General features: G+C 37.4%; 1 protein-coding gene across 2 annotated transcripts; it reads right to left on the bottom strand.

Annotated features, from left to right (window-relative positions):
- Nucleotides 1-7,161: 7,161 nt before the first annotated feature.
- LOC143572727 (uncharacterized) lies at nucleotides 7,162-10,537 on the bottom strand. 2 transcript variants are annotated; one of them, XM_077057800.1, is made up of 6 exons: nucleotides 10,048-10,537; nucleotides 9,769-9,904; nucleotides 9,123-9,300; nucleotides 8,242-8,278; nucleotides 7,874-8,168; nucleotides 7,162-7,294 (listed from the first exon to the last, which is right to left on the bottom strand). In XM_077057800.1, the coding sequence occupies exons 1-6, from the start codon at nucleotides 10,261-10,263 to the stop codon at nucleotides 7,254-7,256; spliced, it is 903 nt and encodes a 300-aa protein (XP_076913915.1). In that variant the 5' UTR covers nucleotides 10,264-10,537; the 3' UTR covers nucleotides 7,162-7,253. The 2 variants fall into 2 exon arrangements, with proteins under 2 accessions (XP_076913915.1, XP_076913916.1); XM_077057801.1 differs by having other exon boundaries at nucleotides 7,162-7,314; nucleotides 10,048-10,536.
- Between the last annotated feature and the right edge of the window lie 6,418 nt (nucleotides 10,538-16,955).

Here is a 16,955-nt window from a genome sequence, read left to right as displayed (position 1 = left end):
TTATGTTAGCTATCCTAAAAAACTAAAAGTAATATTTTGTTTCGATAAAGTTGCTAAATATATCAACTTTGATAATAGGTCAAGAATCTTGGGATATAGAAAAGTGATAAAACCTAATTAATTAACTAATTCATAACCAAATCAACCTAATTAACAAAACCTAACAAAAAATCAAAGAGTGAGTTTCGACTTTTTTCAAAAAACCGAAATTACAAAATCAGTTAGGGTTATTATCTACCTATTCTAATAAAGTAAAATAATTGTGACACATGTCAGCTTCTGGTTTATCCTCACAATTTTTTTCCCTCCAAAACTAATATATGTCGTATATCAATAATTATTCGATTTCCTTTTACACTTCATTTATATTATTTCTATAACATGATAAAATTATTCATTTTTCTTTAAACTCTATTATATTATATCTATACACTTTTATAAAAAAAAAATCATTTACATGTTATACTTCTATACATTGATAGAATATATTTCACAGTATAATTGGTGAAATCCAAAAATCAACAACAAACTGTGTTTGTTAAATATTGAAAAAATATATATTTTTAAATGTTATTATTAACATATTATACTATGTTTATTGTAGAAGAATTAAAATAAAAAAAATTCTAATATGCTTTTACTTTATGAAGTAATTTTTTAATTATCATTTAATTATAAATATATGTTTAAAAGTTAATCCATTTTTTAAACATAAGTCCATTTATCTATTGGTTTTTTTGTACATTGTCATATAAATTTATAAATTATAAATATATAATTTAAATCTATCTATTTATTTTTTTCGGTTAATTTAGTAAACTATGCATATATGTGTTAAATTGTAAAGATAGTATATGTTAATTTAGTAAACTATGCATACATGTGTTAAATTGTAAAGATAGTATATATACCAATCACTTTCAAATATAATAAAATATGTGTTAAATTGTAAGGATATTATATATCAATCACTTTCAAATATAATAAAGTTTATCATATTTAGTTTCTTAGGTTTGTTTATTAAGGATTGCTTAGGGTTTTTTGTGAAACTTAAATTTGATGTTGCGGGTTAAAAGTTGGTAAAAAAATTGTTTGGTACAGATTAACTACATTTGACTCAAATTTGTTACAGGGAAAATAGGGGTAATCTGAATATTTTTAAAAATTTGAGAGTGCAAATAGATTTATCGTCAAACTTGTTACGAGTTCAAAGTTTTGACATGAAAATAAAACAAATGAATGTTAGAATTTTAATTGCGATTGGGTTTCGAATTTCTTTTTAATGATATTTTTGGAAATAGTCAAAAGATTCGGGCTTTTGCACGTTGAGTATTTTTCTAATGACTACCAAAATTTTAAGAAAAAATGACAAACACTTCCGACATGCCACCTCTAGACCTATCAATGTCTCTAACTTTTATCAAATTAGAAACATTTGTGTAATCATTGACTTTTTCTTAAATAGTGATCAGGATGTTGTATGTGAAACATGTCGTACAAAATTATGCTCAAGTGAAGCAAAATATTTACAAAATTGAACGGGTTAACCTGTTATATTTTTTTTGTCAATTGGCAAAGTCGAGAAACCCCTTAAACTTATCAAAATCTTTTTCATAGTGTAGCTCAAAAATATTATTATATGAGATGCATTCTTCAAAATTGGTTCGTAACTAAATTTCATTCAATTATACATATATGTCACTGAGAATAAATTTTCAATAGATGGAGTGTTATTATGTATGTTTTTGTAGGTGCATTTTTATTACAGGCATAGATGATACACATTTTTCCATATACATTATGTATTGTTTTATTTGTAACTTACTTATTTTGATCATCCCGTGTGCTACACGGGCTCTAAAGCTAGTTATCTTCGTAATCGAAAAAACCAAATCAACCCACGTTTTAGTAAACCACGGTTAGCCAACCATACCTACCACCTTTAACCGATCTATGACCTAAGATTTAGTAAACAAAGATTACAAATATCAGACATTCAAATGATAAGCTCAAATTATTCCAGCCCAAATGTCTAATAATTATATATTAAGTGGTTAAAGTTTTCAAGCCCAAACTTTCAGGCCTGGCTACATTGTTTTGGGTTTTTAGTTGGGCTCAAACATCTTATGACCAATTATAGTTCATGGTTAACCAAACAAGCTTGTAATTAAAACCAATTAACCATAACCGATGGTTATCATTCTCTGGTTAAAAGAGAATTAAAGATACAATTTAGGGCAAAATTTGATCCATACGTACCCCTATTGAGCATTGTGTTTAGGGTATGGGTCGGTTCGGTTATAAATAAAGATAAAACTGATCACTGTGTCTGAAAAAAGTTACATATACATACTTATAAACATATCAAAATTTGAAAGGAAAGTGATAATGATGGTATTAAAGGGCCACAGGTAATTTAGCAAATTGATAACACCGACATCGCACTTGAAACATAAAGTGCAATTAATTTACACGAGTTATATTTCCTGAATTTACCTAATGCAAGAAAGGAAAAGAAAAGTGACATAACCCATTATCATGATATTAAAGGTCTTTATCACCCATTAACTATGACTAAAACTCAAAGATATATTTGCAACCTCTAAAAATGTTTCTACAAAGTGAATCCAACTTGGAAACTAAATAAAACACGCAAAATCAAAGTGTTTTTATTTTCACAAAAAAATCTACAAAATTGGACACGGGCACACGACTGGACCATGGTTGAACGTGACCTACAGGAAAAAACTAGTTTATACATTAGTAACATGTTTGGACCACCTTTTTAGATGGTTTATCATGTCCTCACAAATATATAATTATTCCACCTTCATTATCTTTTGCTCTATATCGGTGTTATAAGATCATATGTACTTACTAAGCATTTTCCGCTAATGTGTAAATGATATTTTCCTATAGTGGTCTCCAAAGATAAAAGAAAAGGTAAAATATATAATGTTAGGTGCATACATTTTCAGTTAACTTATATATCTCATTCGATGATCATAAAATCATTAAAATATGGTGTGTAAAATATTAGTGTCAAAGTCTCACTCATGTCCCGTTAATTTGTTAGAATATAATTTTTTTCATCCTTATTTTATTTTTAGTTTTCATATGATTTCATATTTTTAACAACTACGATAAATTTTAAAAACTAATAAATTACAAACATATCATTTTCATCAGAAAAATTGTGTGTTAGAAGGCACGATACAAGTTCCCATGTATAGGAATTTTTTGTACTTCTAGTTGGTTTAAGGAGCCCTTTATATTTGTAGGAGGTTTGCTTAATTCTTTATGAAAGTGCATAACTAGCACCTGAGGCGGGGGCGAGAGCGAGGTTTGAAGTTTTTATTTTTTTATATGTTTTGATATATAAGTTCATTCTCAACAAAGATTTCCGTGATGAGTTTATTGGAAAAAATAAAACAAAATGGGGTCACGAGTTTCTCCAAAGCTTTTGTTCGTAACTATTGCAAAAAAAAATAAAAATAAAACGTCTTTTGTTTTCTCTTTTATTATTTATAAGCACATCAGAATCTGTTGTATGTTTCAAATAAATTCACCAACATAACATATCATTATACTCTGTGACGGAGCCAAAAAGTTTTACTATGCGTTCGGGATTTTTCGGTGCTCGATTTTTCCCGCCATCAAAGTTTTCAGACTCGGATGGGTCGGGTGGGTAATGTTGGTCAAATAGATAAGATGAAATATCACTATTATAACAAAAGCAAGTCGTCAACGTTCAAGAAAATACAAAACCGTATTAAATAAAAAGATATTATATATTATAATTGTTTTCTACGCGCTTTCATGTTTTGAAAACGACTCATAATATCTTCAATCACGACTTAAAAAAACTCTTTTTTCAATCACAACTTTTATATAATTTATATTCAAGTATTATGTTAAAGAATGTTAATTGGTTATTATTGGTCTATTTACGGATAGTTTTGGGTATTTTTTTTATAATTTGTATATGAGTTATTATTGGCTCATTTATAATGTTTATTAGTAATTTATAGTTATTTTAACAATTTTCAGATTTTATAAAAAATATTGATTATTAATATTCTTTTCATAATTAATAGGTTAAAATATTTTTTAAATGTTTAAATATATATATATATATATATATATATATATATATAAAATGATACTAGATTCGCTTGTTAATTCGATACAATATGTTAGATATAAAATAAAAATAGACCGGGTCTGGGCGGACTCGATGAGCACTATGTGGCTCCGCCACTGATTTAATAAGAAAAAATTGGCTTTTAGGTTTTTGATAATGAACCAAACAGATTTTAGGTATCCGGCCTAAAATGCATGATCCATTGTCAGATACCTAAAACACATTTTTTCTTAATAAAACTACTACTTCAATAAAAAAATTGTTGATTGGGCTACTATTTGGAGCGATTAGGATAGCGCTTGTTTGAGGATGATCCATGGTTTGGATCACCATCGCGATGTTGCTGCTAGTTGTTGCAGTGGTGTTGAAAAGGTGGTCAAGGTCCATTGTAGTTGTATGGTTCCCGGGTTGTGAATAATTTACGATTGCAGTCACGACTTTAGGTGGTGATGTGAGCAATTTTCGAGTTGCTTGACGGTGTTGTTAAAGCTGGAGCATATTATGTGTAGTTTCCCATGATGGTAATCTTTGTATCCAGAACAATGTGATTGTCTCAAAGTCTCAAACTTAGCTGATAAACCCCGAACAAGTTTGAGCACCAGGCGTTTTCTATTAACAGGACTGTCGACATATGTGAGTTAGTCAACAAGTTCTTTGTGGTGTTGACATATATATGCATCAAGACACGACATTGGTTTGAGAATAAGATTTGTGAATTCATGCTCCAAGGCAGCCGATTGAGAGCCATTTTATTTAAGATCTTGTCGGTGTGATTCCATACTTCGTAGACAAGAGTAAGAACACGTACTAGCATTTCATCCGACAAATTAGTAACATAGATCCTTTGAAGAACTATACCATCAACCTCAGCCTAAGAGTCATAAGATGAATCAATTTTGGCTGGAGGATCAATATCTTCGATAAGGGTCATGACTTTATATCCACGGGCATGCACCCAAGACAAATATGAGAAGTTCGTGCCATCAAGAACCCATACCTTGTGTTGGATATTTGATACCGAATACATAAGGTTGAGAGGGATTGGCTACTTGCTGACGATGGTGGCACTGCCATAGCACCAGAAGGGAAAATATGATTACTAGAATAAAGAAAAGTAGACGAGGTAAAGGCGGCGAGACTGTGGCCTTGTTATGGTGAATGAGCAGAAAACGAATGCTAGGGTATAGGGCTAGCATTGTTTTGACACCATGTAAACTATCAATACTTCAATAATGATCCTAGTAAGGATATATAGTTACATAACTGAAATGTAATATGAGATATTTAGGGATATAAATCACTTAAAATAAGATCCAATAAATATAATACACATTTATCTTCTATCAATGTTAGTCTGTTACCTCATTTAGGTGATGTTTGGGTGTTGTCAATTTTGGAGCTTTGTCTAGGGATGATTAGAGAGGGTGGTTTTATTTCATTTTGTATGGGTTGCTTGATGTTAGCTAGTCATGTTACTACAGGTACTTTCTTATTGTTCTTGTTTAATTGATGATCAAATTAAATAGGCTAACACATTCCATTTTTTTCTTTCCGTACTTTAAACTTGTAAAATTTCATAAAACAAACCTAAGTTAACAAAGTAAATAATTCCAGCATAAATTCAACTAACGATTTTGGTGTTTGAAGTTAGGTTTCAGTACTCATCATAGAGTAAAGGCAAATGAAGGTTCCGTAAAGGGAAGACATTATGCATCATGGCATCTAAACAATCATTATGAAAAGACTTGTAGACCCAACGTTTTAAATGTTTCAAGCGGCTTGAATACGACTTAAGTTGTATGTTTATAAAATCATCAAAATATTTTCAAATACAATCTTTATAATTTTAAGAGTTTCAATTATATGAAATATTGATATATGTACTATGTTTTTTTATGCATTTCTCATTCTAAAAGAGTCAGAATTACGATGTTAATAGGTACGTGATACAAGAGGCATAGTAAATATGCAAGATGACAATTAGAAAATGGTGTTAATTAACAAGGGATTAGAAATGTAACGATAATTAACGCAGTCTCTAAATGAAAATAAAAAGAGTAAGTAGAGGCTCATCTCAATCACCATTGATTGAGAATGAGTCTTGTAATTAAACAACATTAATTCCTAGTTACAATCCCAAGTTCAGACCATACGTAGACCGTGATTACATAATAAGAAAGTGCTAAGTTTTTTTTGAGATCATGACCTCGAGACAAACAGAAAAGAAAGAAAGAGAGTGGGGAAAAGTTGACCTGAATCCTAACCATGGTTGATGTGTCACCGATCATAAACCCAGAGATTGAAAATATCTCTCTCGGTTTACTTTCTCATGCATTTGAGCTTCATTTCCAATAACGAAGCTCATGATACCTAGCTAAAAGGTTGATACGAACTTAAACCTAAATGCACTAAACTACACCTTAATGTTATTTTGTCACATGACTAAAACACCCATTGTTTAGCCAAAGTAAATTTACAAGAATTTATAAAAAGAAAAGAAACATCATATGTCCTTACCATAAGAACACATTGATGGCTTTTTTAAAAAGAAAGATTTTTTCATGAAAAAAAAAAGAAAAAAACTAGCCAAGTTTTTAAAAATCATAGACTAGTGTTCAAGTTAAAAATAAAAACTTAGGGCACATTCCTATGCCCTTGATTAAACTATATTTATATGTAGAAAAAGACATCTTTTGTCAAAGTTTGGATTTTGAAGCATTTACAGTTTCTCTTAATTCAGTTTGAAAAGGTTTGACATTATGACATCTTCATTTTTTTTTGTTCTTTTTTGTTTTTTTTTCTAAAAAATTTAAAAAACTTTTGGCTTTTCCATAAGCCAAAACTTATATAAATTTCTCCAACTTATGAAACTTTTCCATAGCCATAAGTTGGTGAGATGCACATGCATGCTTTGTGGGGTGTCCTTCTCTTGTATGGGAACCTTCCCTTTGAAGAGAATACAGAAAATGTCTTCCAAATTTGGATGGTAACCCCTATGGGGGGTTTGTCTCCATGCCTTGATTGAAAGAATGAAATTGAGATAACCATGGTTGGGCCAAAGGTCGGGTTGTTTAAACAGAAACGTTGAGCAACGCGATTCGTGAATCTTTTAGTGATGAGCAGCGGCCGATTGTAGAACCACATTTACGCCTGCGGCACAGCAAAGCAAACTGTCAAAAATGTTAGTAACCCTTCATTAGCCAAGTGATTCTCTCATTTCATTCCTAAACTTCTTATTTTGCCTCTTTTATATTTAATCACACCATATAACAAATCACTAGATTGTCCACACTTATTTCTTGGGATGTTTCGGTCTGGTTCAGCCAATTTTGACAGAATTTTTGTACCAAAACTAATAAAATTATTAACCCATACGTATTATAGTTAAAAATACGTATACATAATATATAACTATTATATTTTTATGTGTAAATAACTAATTTTAACTTAAATCTTGTTAAAACAATATAAACGAAGAATATATATAGCCTAAAAACCTGATTTTCAAACTGTAAACCAGACTGTATTAGTCCAAACCGAGCCAAACCTGCCGGTTTAGCTCGATTTAAACAGTTTTTTAACATCCCTAGCTATTTCTTCATGGTGTAAGATCAAACTTTGTATTTTATATCTATCTACAACAATGTGAATAATATTTAAAAAGTTATATAGAATTAGTTGATTTTATAAAGCTAATAAACTTGATAATTACAAAGCATGCCTATTTACCTGCCGGTTGCAATGCTGGAGTGGCTGCAAGAGAGATCGGGGTACCATACTGTTGAGCATATCCCGCAGAAGTATTCACGGCTGAATACGGATAAAGATGGTGCGGGTACACACCATAGCTCTGAGCCGTGGCATAGCTTCCATGACCACCTTCCGCCATGTTTAGATACGGGTAGAATGCGGCGGCTGCGGCGGCAGCACCAGCGGCAGTGATCATGCCTCCATTAGCTCCACCAGCACTTGCTCCATAAAATGGATACTGCCCATTTGAACCTCCATACACGTTATAGTAACTCTGAGTATGTACAATAATTAAACATTTTAATTAATGAAATATTTAAAAACAACTTGAAAGTTAAAAAAATTACCGTTGGGTAAGTGTAATCAGGAGAGTATGGTGAGTATCTGTAACATTACATGAATTAGCTAGAGAAACGAAAACCTAACGTGACGAACAAGTAACATGCATAAGATGCATGGGTGAAAAATAACAAAAATAATAATAATATTAAAAGAAATTGTAAATAAGTTGCTTATATATTAAGTGAAGTCCTGTGATGGTCAGTACTAGTCATGTGCATGTTGCAGGCTACTTTGACTATGGTCAGAGGTAATAATGATGCTGATGATGATGCATGTGGGTGTTAGAGCATGCCTCAATAGGGAAAGTGAATTTACAGAAGAATGCTTTTAATTTGTTTAATGGTTTCTTTTTTAAATGAGTTGGCATTGCCCACATGGTTCAACCACATGGCCAGTCCACATGGTTCAACCACCCATTAACTCACCAATGAAAAAACTTTTACCACACTAGGTATTTTTTTTATTATAATTGAAAGTTATTATATTCAGAACCAGTATTATTTGAGAACTGTATAAAACATTTATAACAGGAAAAGATATTTGGATATACCGTTACCTTAAAGCTTGATGTATTACATTAAATATAAAATCTACAAATGATTTAATATGCTTTTCTCGTAATTCTTGAACAATATTAATGTTTAAAAGATCAAACATCTTAACTAAAATTACCCTTTCTTATCATATATACATGTACATACATACATTTATATGTACGTGCATACGTGTGTATATGTATAGTTTATATGTATATGTTTACATGTATCTAGAAAAGAATAGAGAAAAATAATTAGTAGATTGTTACACTTTATGTTCTAGCATGAAACTAACTTTTTCATGGATCCTATGTATATGTAGAGAGAGAAAAAAGGAGAGAGAAACTAACCCATAAAGATTAGTAGCAGGAAAAGGGATGCCTTGGTGGATGGCATAATGAGGGAAGGCTGTAGCAGAAGGGAAAGCTGTTGTTCCCATGCCACCACCACCTTGATGATGACTATGATTATGATGTTGATGATGGTACCCTCCATAACCACCCATAACCCTAATGGTTCTTCCTCCACCTACAGTATATATGTTTATATATACATTAATTATACATGTTTACTACATTTATATTAAGTTATGAATCATATAAAAGAAAAAAACAAGAAATAAAAGAGAATGATGTAAAAACAGTAGCAACAAGTTGAACCTATATGACCTGTAATGTTTTCATTTCCATTTAATTTTTTGCTTTTTGTAGAAAACACACATAAGATGCATAACATGGTATGATGTATGCATGTTTTGTGGTTGTCATTAAAGCATGAAATTCAGTCATTTCTTTACAAAAGTGGAAACCCTACCTCACTCAATAATATTCATTGATTCCATTTAATCAAAATCTCTACTTTTACCTTAATCTCATTTAACAAAGGATATTCATCTCAACTAATAACCTCTATTTCATATTATCTTTACACATGACCTAATCCTAGTAATTAACAAACATTCAAGAAAACCCTCAATTGTAATAAAACTTAACATACCAAGTTTGTTAGGTGTTGAGGGTTTGGATCTTTGAACACCCAAAGAAGCAAGATTGCAGTTGGCCCTCCGACCATCAATCACCGGAGCTGCATCAACACATGCCCTCATGGCGGCATCAGCTTCCCGGAAAGTCACCTACATTTTTTTATCACAATATGTTATCAAAAACACTTCTTTAACTTCTAAGATATTAATTGATATACAAAAACCCTTCATTTATTTCACGATCTAAATGTAAAGATAACATAAAATATATAGAAGGAAATTAAGGATCATACAAAGCCATAGCCTTTAGATCTGCCAGTGGTCTTATCCGTGATAACAACAGCTTCCAAGATCTCACCAAACTGTTCAAAGTACGTTTTCATGGTATCTTTTTGTGTCTCCCAAGCCAACCCACCAACAAAGACTTTTGTGTAAGTCGTGTCACCAAACTGACCGGCTGTGTAGTTAGAGGTAGGTGTCACCGCCGCCGCAGCCGCCGCCGGAGTCATGGTTGTTGTTGTGTGGTTTTTGTTGAATTAATCTAGGTTGGTGTGAGTGAATTGAATGAAGCTAGTTAGCTAACTAGGTTCATTTAATGGAAAAGGAAAAGAAAGAAAGAAAGTGATGGTGTTGATGATGAAGCAGACAATTGGGTCAGAAATCCAGCTATTAAACAAACTGCGAGGGAAATTAATAAATAAAAATAATAATAATAATAAAAGGGATGAGAGAGAGGAGGAAGAAGAGAGAAAAGCAAAAGGTGGAAGGGCCTATCATAATACGGACATCAATTATATACACCACCGGTGACCCCCCACCATCAAAACTATACCACCCTTCCTACCATGAGATTGTAATACACTTTCTTTCTTGGTCAATTAATTCAACTAGAGAACATGCTAGATATATCTCTGTCAAATCCTATAGAATTTTATTAAGAAACATTAATGAAGCATTCAAGCTATAAAAAGTATCACATCATATTATATATATACTCTATAGCATCTTCAATAAATTAACCAACGTCAAAGAATATCACAGCTCATGTGTAGAAGAGAAGGCGGGTTACGTCTGTTCACAAGAGTTATCTATGAGAATTAAGTGTGAGAAGGGTAGAAGAGAGGGGTATGTCCAAAACGCACTATTCATAAAACGTGTTAAAATTAATTTTGAAACAACTAGTTTGCATAATTAACTCTAGCGTGTTTGAAAAAAAAGGGCATTTATAAGCTCTATTTCACAAGACTTAATTAAAATTATAACTATGTCATATCAAAATGTATGTTTCTTAAGTGGCCAGCCAAATGATGGGTAAAAGCTTGATGCCGGTTGGCTTCTCAAGTTCGAATCTTGATGGCGACACGAGTTTTCTATTTGAGTGTCCCTTCCCAGAGAGCTTGCTCTTGTGGGCGGACAACTCTTGTCAAATGGCAGGGGGCTCGAAATTTTCTCATGGAACGCCTAGCCAAACTCGGATGCCAAGCGTGGGCCCGGTTAAGACAACATAGTCTTGGCCCGAGTGGGGCGGTTGGGGTTCTCTCCGAGAGCTGTGGCTGATTATTCAACCACTTTGAAAGTCACCGTTTAAAAAAAATGTAAGTTTCTTAAGTAAACGTACTGGAATTAAATAATTCATTAATTTGTTATCTTTCACAAGACTTAATTAATTCTCATGATCTATTGATTTGACAAAAGGATTATGTTTTATCAAGAGATTTGACTAAATTGTCAGATTCTTCATAAATTATTTTATACTTTTAGATTTTCATACTTTTGTCCCTACGTTTAACTAACTTATGGCACTTTAATAAAAGCTGTTTAATTGGATATTTTAAAATGAAAACATTACTTAAAAGGCCTCAAATGTATTTGAAATTATGATTGGTAATGCTATTCTTGTTTCGGTACAGGGAAAGTATATATAAAAAACCTATAATAAAAACTTAAAGTAGATGACCCAAATTTTATTTGAGTAATTTTATCACTTAGGTATTGTTTATAGGTTCGATCCGAACATGCTATTTTTTCAAGGACCCAAAAACTATATTAGCAAAGAACACGAACACTACCCCAGCATTTGACAGATTGACAAGAATACGATCTATTTTACGTGAATAGGTGAATACTATGGTATAATATATGTACAAGTTTACAAAACTCTAGTGAAACTCTAGTGGCGTAAAAAGGATCTTTTAATTGTAAATTTATGGCGGCAAATAAGAAGGCAAAGTGGTCGTGTGATACACGCATTGAAGGGTGAGAGTAGGCGAAAGAAATAGTGTTGTATTATTGTGTCCCTCCAAATTATAAACTAGAACCGAGGGAAAGAAAAGTCAAGTAACGAGGCAGAGACTTGTGGGATTATTACGAATATGCCATTGTAGTGTGAAAAGAGAGTATTTAATGTAGAAACGGAACGGGGAAAAGACATGTGGAAGGAGATTACGTCAATCCGTCAGGAAAAAGGAAACGGTTAACCCAGGATTTTAATGTATTTGCCGCCGTGTACTGTGTTTTTAGTCGGCGTGAAAAGCCAAATATATAATGTGTCGGCGCCATGTCTGAAGAAACACTAAGTGAACCCTGGGCAGATTATAGATAATCTGGGGGTTAAGTAATGTTTCCCACGAGGATGAGGTCTAGCAGAGAAGGTTGTTCTTCAGTGGACCTGCAAAACAGACACCGTAAGCTCGTCACTGAGAAGGGGGGGTTCCTCCTTGTGACCACCCTCCGGCGTGAGAATCAGACTAGATTGCTCTGAATATAAGTGTATATTAAGAGATTGCTAGATAAGATTGAGATATCAGATGATGTCCTTACCATTCCAAGGTGTTGGAGTATTTATAGCCGAAGGTAGGTTTCCTAGAAGGTACAGCCGGCTGAATAGTATTCCTGTTCCACCAACAGTGGACTACGCACAGGCCATGCTGGTTGGTGGATAGGCTACGGCCAACAGTAAAGGTCAGCTGTATACTGTTCCTTTACTGCCGGCTACGCACTGTTCCACCAACTGTAGGCTGCGCACGTCCCATCGTAAGGGTTGGTGAGTAGGCAGCGGCTAATAGTGACAAACAGTACTAGAGGGTGCTCCTCCTCGTATTGTTGTCGGTGAGCTGTCACCCTGTGATTGGTTCATGGGCTGCTCTGGTCAAATTGTCTGTTCCGCCCATACCTTAGTAGGTATAGTACGAAAGACCTTCCAGAAGCATACGGACTGGCTCATTTAGGCGGGAGTATTCCCGCCTTGCTCATTCCTTCATGTGACTACTGAAGTAGCTAATGCCTTGTGCGTGTAGCCTTACTGTTAGTGCGGGTAGCCTTCCCTGATGGCTTGTATCCGCAGCTGCGGGAACAGGCGGGGTACTTCACCATTGGGAGGCTTTCCCTGCGGGTACAGCTGGCGTACTGCGCGTAAGGTTCTTTGAGCATGGTGGGTCCTGCTGGAGCAGTTGGTCATTGCGCAGACGTCCCTGTTCAAGGTGAGTCTTGCGGGTCCAACTGGGCTCTGCTGGGACCTACCTCTTCAAGTCCCCCCAGTCCAATGTTCTTCTCATGAATTATTAATAAGTGAGGTGAACTTTTGGACTTAGCAAGGGGTTTTGAAAAGGGTTTAGTTTTTAGGTTTTCCGTGGTGATTCTTCCCGCGGTTTTCCTGATGTCACGCAGAAATTCCCGACTTTTCTGCTTGATCTTTGGGTGTGAAGCGGGTAGGTTTGTAACCTCCTCGCACGTCAGGAGCGTTGAGTCCCACTTGTGGATTCTCCATGGGGTCTTGGTAGTTTTCAACATAGTGATCAATTATGCTAAAACCACCAATTCCATCTTGGAGTTTCAAACAATATAGTTCTCGACGTTCCCGTCATGCGGGGATGTTATTCCCGTTTCCGCAAGCATGGCCCAGAAGATCCTTCTTGGTTTGAATTCCCTGCAGAGTGCTAAGTATGTGAAGGGTTTTGCCTTGACACTGTACCCGCACTCGTCTTACGGTTACTTTACTTCCAAGGTATTCCTAGCGTCAATTCCCTGCGGGTGCTAAGTATGTGAAAGGTTTTGCCTTGACACTGTACCCGCACCCGTCTTATGGTTACTTGGTTGCCAAGGTAAGGGGTATTTTCCCGCTTACTTTTGAATCTTTTTGAATTTTGAATTTTGAAATTCGAAGAGTTGGTGGAAGGATAAGAACAGTCCAAACCTCTGAAACGTCGTGCGACGGTTTCTTCTGACTGTGTCAGGACGTGCAGGAAGTTATGGTGACGTGACAGTACATGGTCATTCCAGACGCTTTTTCAGGCGCGTGGCCGCGAAAATAATGGTATGCGTCCTATCAACAGCTGTTGCCAGCTTGCTTTTTGCCACGTGTCATAGTTTCATTGCACCTTCGATTTCTCTCTCTTCCGCATTAAATGCATCGCATTAATTGCGATTAGTATATAAAGGGGGAGAGGGTTCTTTGTAATCCACACTTTCACTCTTCTCTTCATCTTCTAAGCGATTTCCGGCGAATACTCACCTTTTCAGGCAAGCATTCTCCCGAAATCGTTTTCTTCTTTCTTTTGTAAGATGTCGTCTCGTGATCTCGATTCTACAGCCGATGACAAGAGTACTGCTGGCGAGTGCCAGTGTGCTCTGCCTGGCGATCTGTATCATTACATCGTCAGGAAGTTCATGCTCGAGTCTCTCGAGCCTGAGTTTCCTGAACCCCACCAGACGGTGTATGATGCCCCCAGAGGCAAGATCGGGGTTTATGCTGCATTCTTTGTTTATGGGAATCTTAGGTTCCCATTGACAAAGTTTGTTTACCGTGTCCTTGAGAGGCACGGTGTGCACCTGACCGAGGTGCACCCGATGGCGATTGCCAAGATTCGGCACTTCGAGTGGGTGTGCCGGATTCTGGGCATTGAGCCCTATGTTGACCGCCTGATGACCTTCTACACTTGGAGGTGCATCCAGGGGTGGTACACGTTGATAACCCGGATTAAGGGTTTGAAGAATTGCGCAACCGAGCGCAGTCTTCGCTCGTGGAAGAGGGAGTTCTTCTACATCTCCGCTCGCGCCATCCCCCTTGCCATGAAATTCAAGAACGGGCAAGCACTTCCCAGCCTTCACGCCTCCAACTACGAGGAGGCGGAATGGTTTTCGAAGATATCCCGGGTCCAATCTCCGGTTTACCGGTTTGCGGAGTCCGGGATGGTGATGTTGGGGATGAGCCGGGTGTGGAAGGAGGCGGATGCGCGAAAGATTCCGATCGTCCTCGAATACGGTTCGAACTCTGTTCCTTACGGTATGCTTTGTTTCTTTTTGTTGATTCTGAATTTCTTCTAACTTCTTTCCTGTTTATTTCAGAGGGGAACGACTTGCAGTCGCTCCTGAACCCGCGGGAGGCTGACGGTCCCGCTCGGATGGGTACTCGCGCTCTGGACGAGAACGAGTTGCCCATCCTAGAACAAACGGCGGATCGGTTCGTGGAGGTCTATCCGCAAGGCCATGAGATCCTTAGCGCCCGGCGGCCAGGTAAGGCGCTATTCGACCCTCGACCCCTCAATGTTGAAACCTCTGCTGGAATTCCTCTAATCGTATGTTCTGATGAGGAATCCGCAGATGGTCCTCCGTTGGTGCGGAAGAAGAAGGCTGCCGGCGGGAAGGGGAAGGAGAATGTGTCCTCCACTGCCGATCCAGCGCCTCGGTCTGATTCGGAGACCGGGAGCGAAGAAGTGGCGGGGAATCCCGGTGGTGATAAGACCACCGCTCCGGAGGCTGCGACTGTCACCTCCGGAGAGCCCAAGAAGACGACGGTGAGCGGCGCAAAGAGGCCGGCTCCATCGGGTTCGTCCCCGCCTCTCCGTACCTTTAGGCTCAAGAAAACCCGTAAGTACAAACTTCCTCTATCTTTTAACTTCATAGTTCTTATCATTAACACTTATCTTCTTTACGCAGGCGTGGATGTTGACGCATTCCAGGGTGGAGCGCAGAGGAGTACCTCTCCGCCAATGACGGTAGGCTTGGTCACACTACCTGAGGCGACGACCCAGGCGCCTGCGCCTGCTTCCGCTGGTTCAGTTGCTCACTCCTTTGAGCCGACTGTTCCAGCTGTGATGACGTCACCGCCGGCTGTGAGTGCTATTTTTACAGCATCTTTCACCGAGCCGGCGGTTACTATTGCTGCGGATTCCGCAGCGGCCACCGCGGCGGCCGCCACCATGCCTCCTCCGTCATCGGCAACGACGGCCGATCCTTCAGGTATGCATGGGCGTATCGCCAAACTCTACCACCTTCCCATCTGCCTGACCTCTTGGATGGATTTCCCTTGGGTTCAGGTGATGGGTTCGGCGGCTATCGGCCTGTTATTGACCCTACAGGTGCGTAGGGTTCTTTTGGCCTATTTTATATTTTTCAATCATCTTTTCCTAACTGCTCTTTGTTTTTTGCAGTGTCGGATTCCAATGAAGTGTATGTTCCACGATGGAACATTCGCCGAGGAACAACCCTTCGCACACCTGTGGAGTGCGTGGAGTGGGCTCGTCACGCTGCTCCCAGTGGTGCGTTGGGGGAAGCCATGGCTAGCTACCAGGAGGGTAGGCTAAGCAATGAGCTTCGGGTTCTCCTTGCCCGAATGCAGCCGCGCGTCGAGCTGCTTTGTCGTGAAAACGACAAGTTAAAAGCAGCTCGCCTTCAGGAAGTAGCTCAGGCGCGGGCTGTCCGGGAGGAGAATAGGAGGCTTTCCGCCGCGGCGGCGGAGAAGGAGAAGGCGTTCAAGGCCCTTGAAGTCGAGGTTCAGGCCCGTCTCGAGGCTCGCTCCAAGGCTGCCCAAGCTGTTAATGAACAGCTTCGGCTGGCTAAGGAGACTGCTAGGAACGCGACTGAAAGGGCCACCAAGGCTGAAGCTGTTGCTGAGCCTCTACGCCTGGAGAATGAAGAGCTTAAAGCCAAATTAGAGGCTCTCCAGCAGGCTCATGATGCCTTGGCGATGGAGGACGCTAATAAGCTTCAAGAAATCCTGGACCAGAGGGGGGTGCTTGACCATACCGAGCGTAAGCTAAAGGGCGTCGAAGAGGCTGCGGCTAAAGATGTGTTGCTTGCCAACCTCAACAAGAGTGAAGCCGAACGCGCCCGTAACGAAGCTCAAGCTGCCCTCCAAGAAGCTCTGGTTGCCAAGGAATGGCTTCTTCGAGAAGCGTTGTCTCAGGTATGTTTAGCTTTATGT

Source organism: Bidens hawaiensis, unplaced genomic scaffold, assembly GCF_021521415.1.
Source record: "Bidens hawaiensis isolate Kalapana, Puna unplaced genomic scaffold, B.hawaiensis_p1.1 tig00025998_1, whole genome shotgun sequence".
NCBI lineage: Eukaryota > Viridiplantae > Streptophyta > Magnoliopsida > Asterales > Asteraceae > Bidens > Bidens hawaiensis.
The sequence above is the reverse complement of the archived record's forward strand: the minus strand, read 5'-3'. Positions and strand labels throughout refer to the sequence as shown.

What these genes read in the sequence shown, in the direction of transcription:
- LOC143572727 (XM_077057800.1), bottom strand. Translation starts at nt 10,263, where the DNA reads ATGACTCCGGCGGCGGCTGCGGCGGCGGTGACACCTACCTCTAACTAC. An exon ending in CCTGCTACTAATCTTTATGG is followed by an intron (nt 8,279 to 9,122) that starts GTTAGTTTCTCT and finishes GTAATGTTACAG; the next exon opens with ATACTCACCATACTCTCCTG. An exon ending in CTGATTACACTTACCCAACG is followed by an intron (nt 8,169 to 8,241) that starts GTAATTTTTTTA and finishes GTACATACTCAG; the next exon opens with AGTTACTATAACGTGTATGG.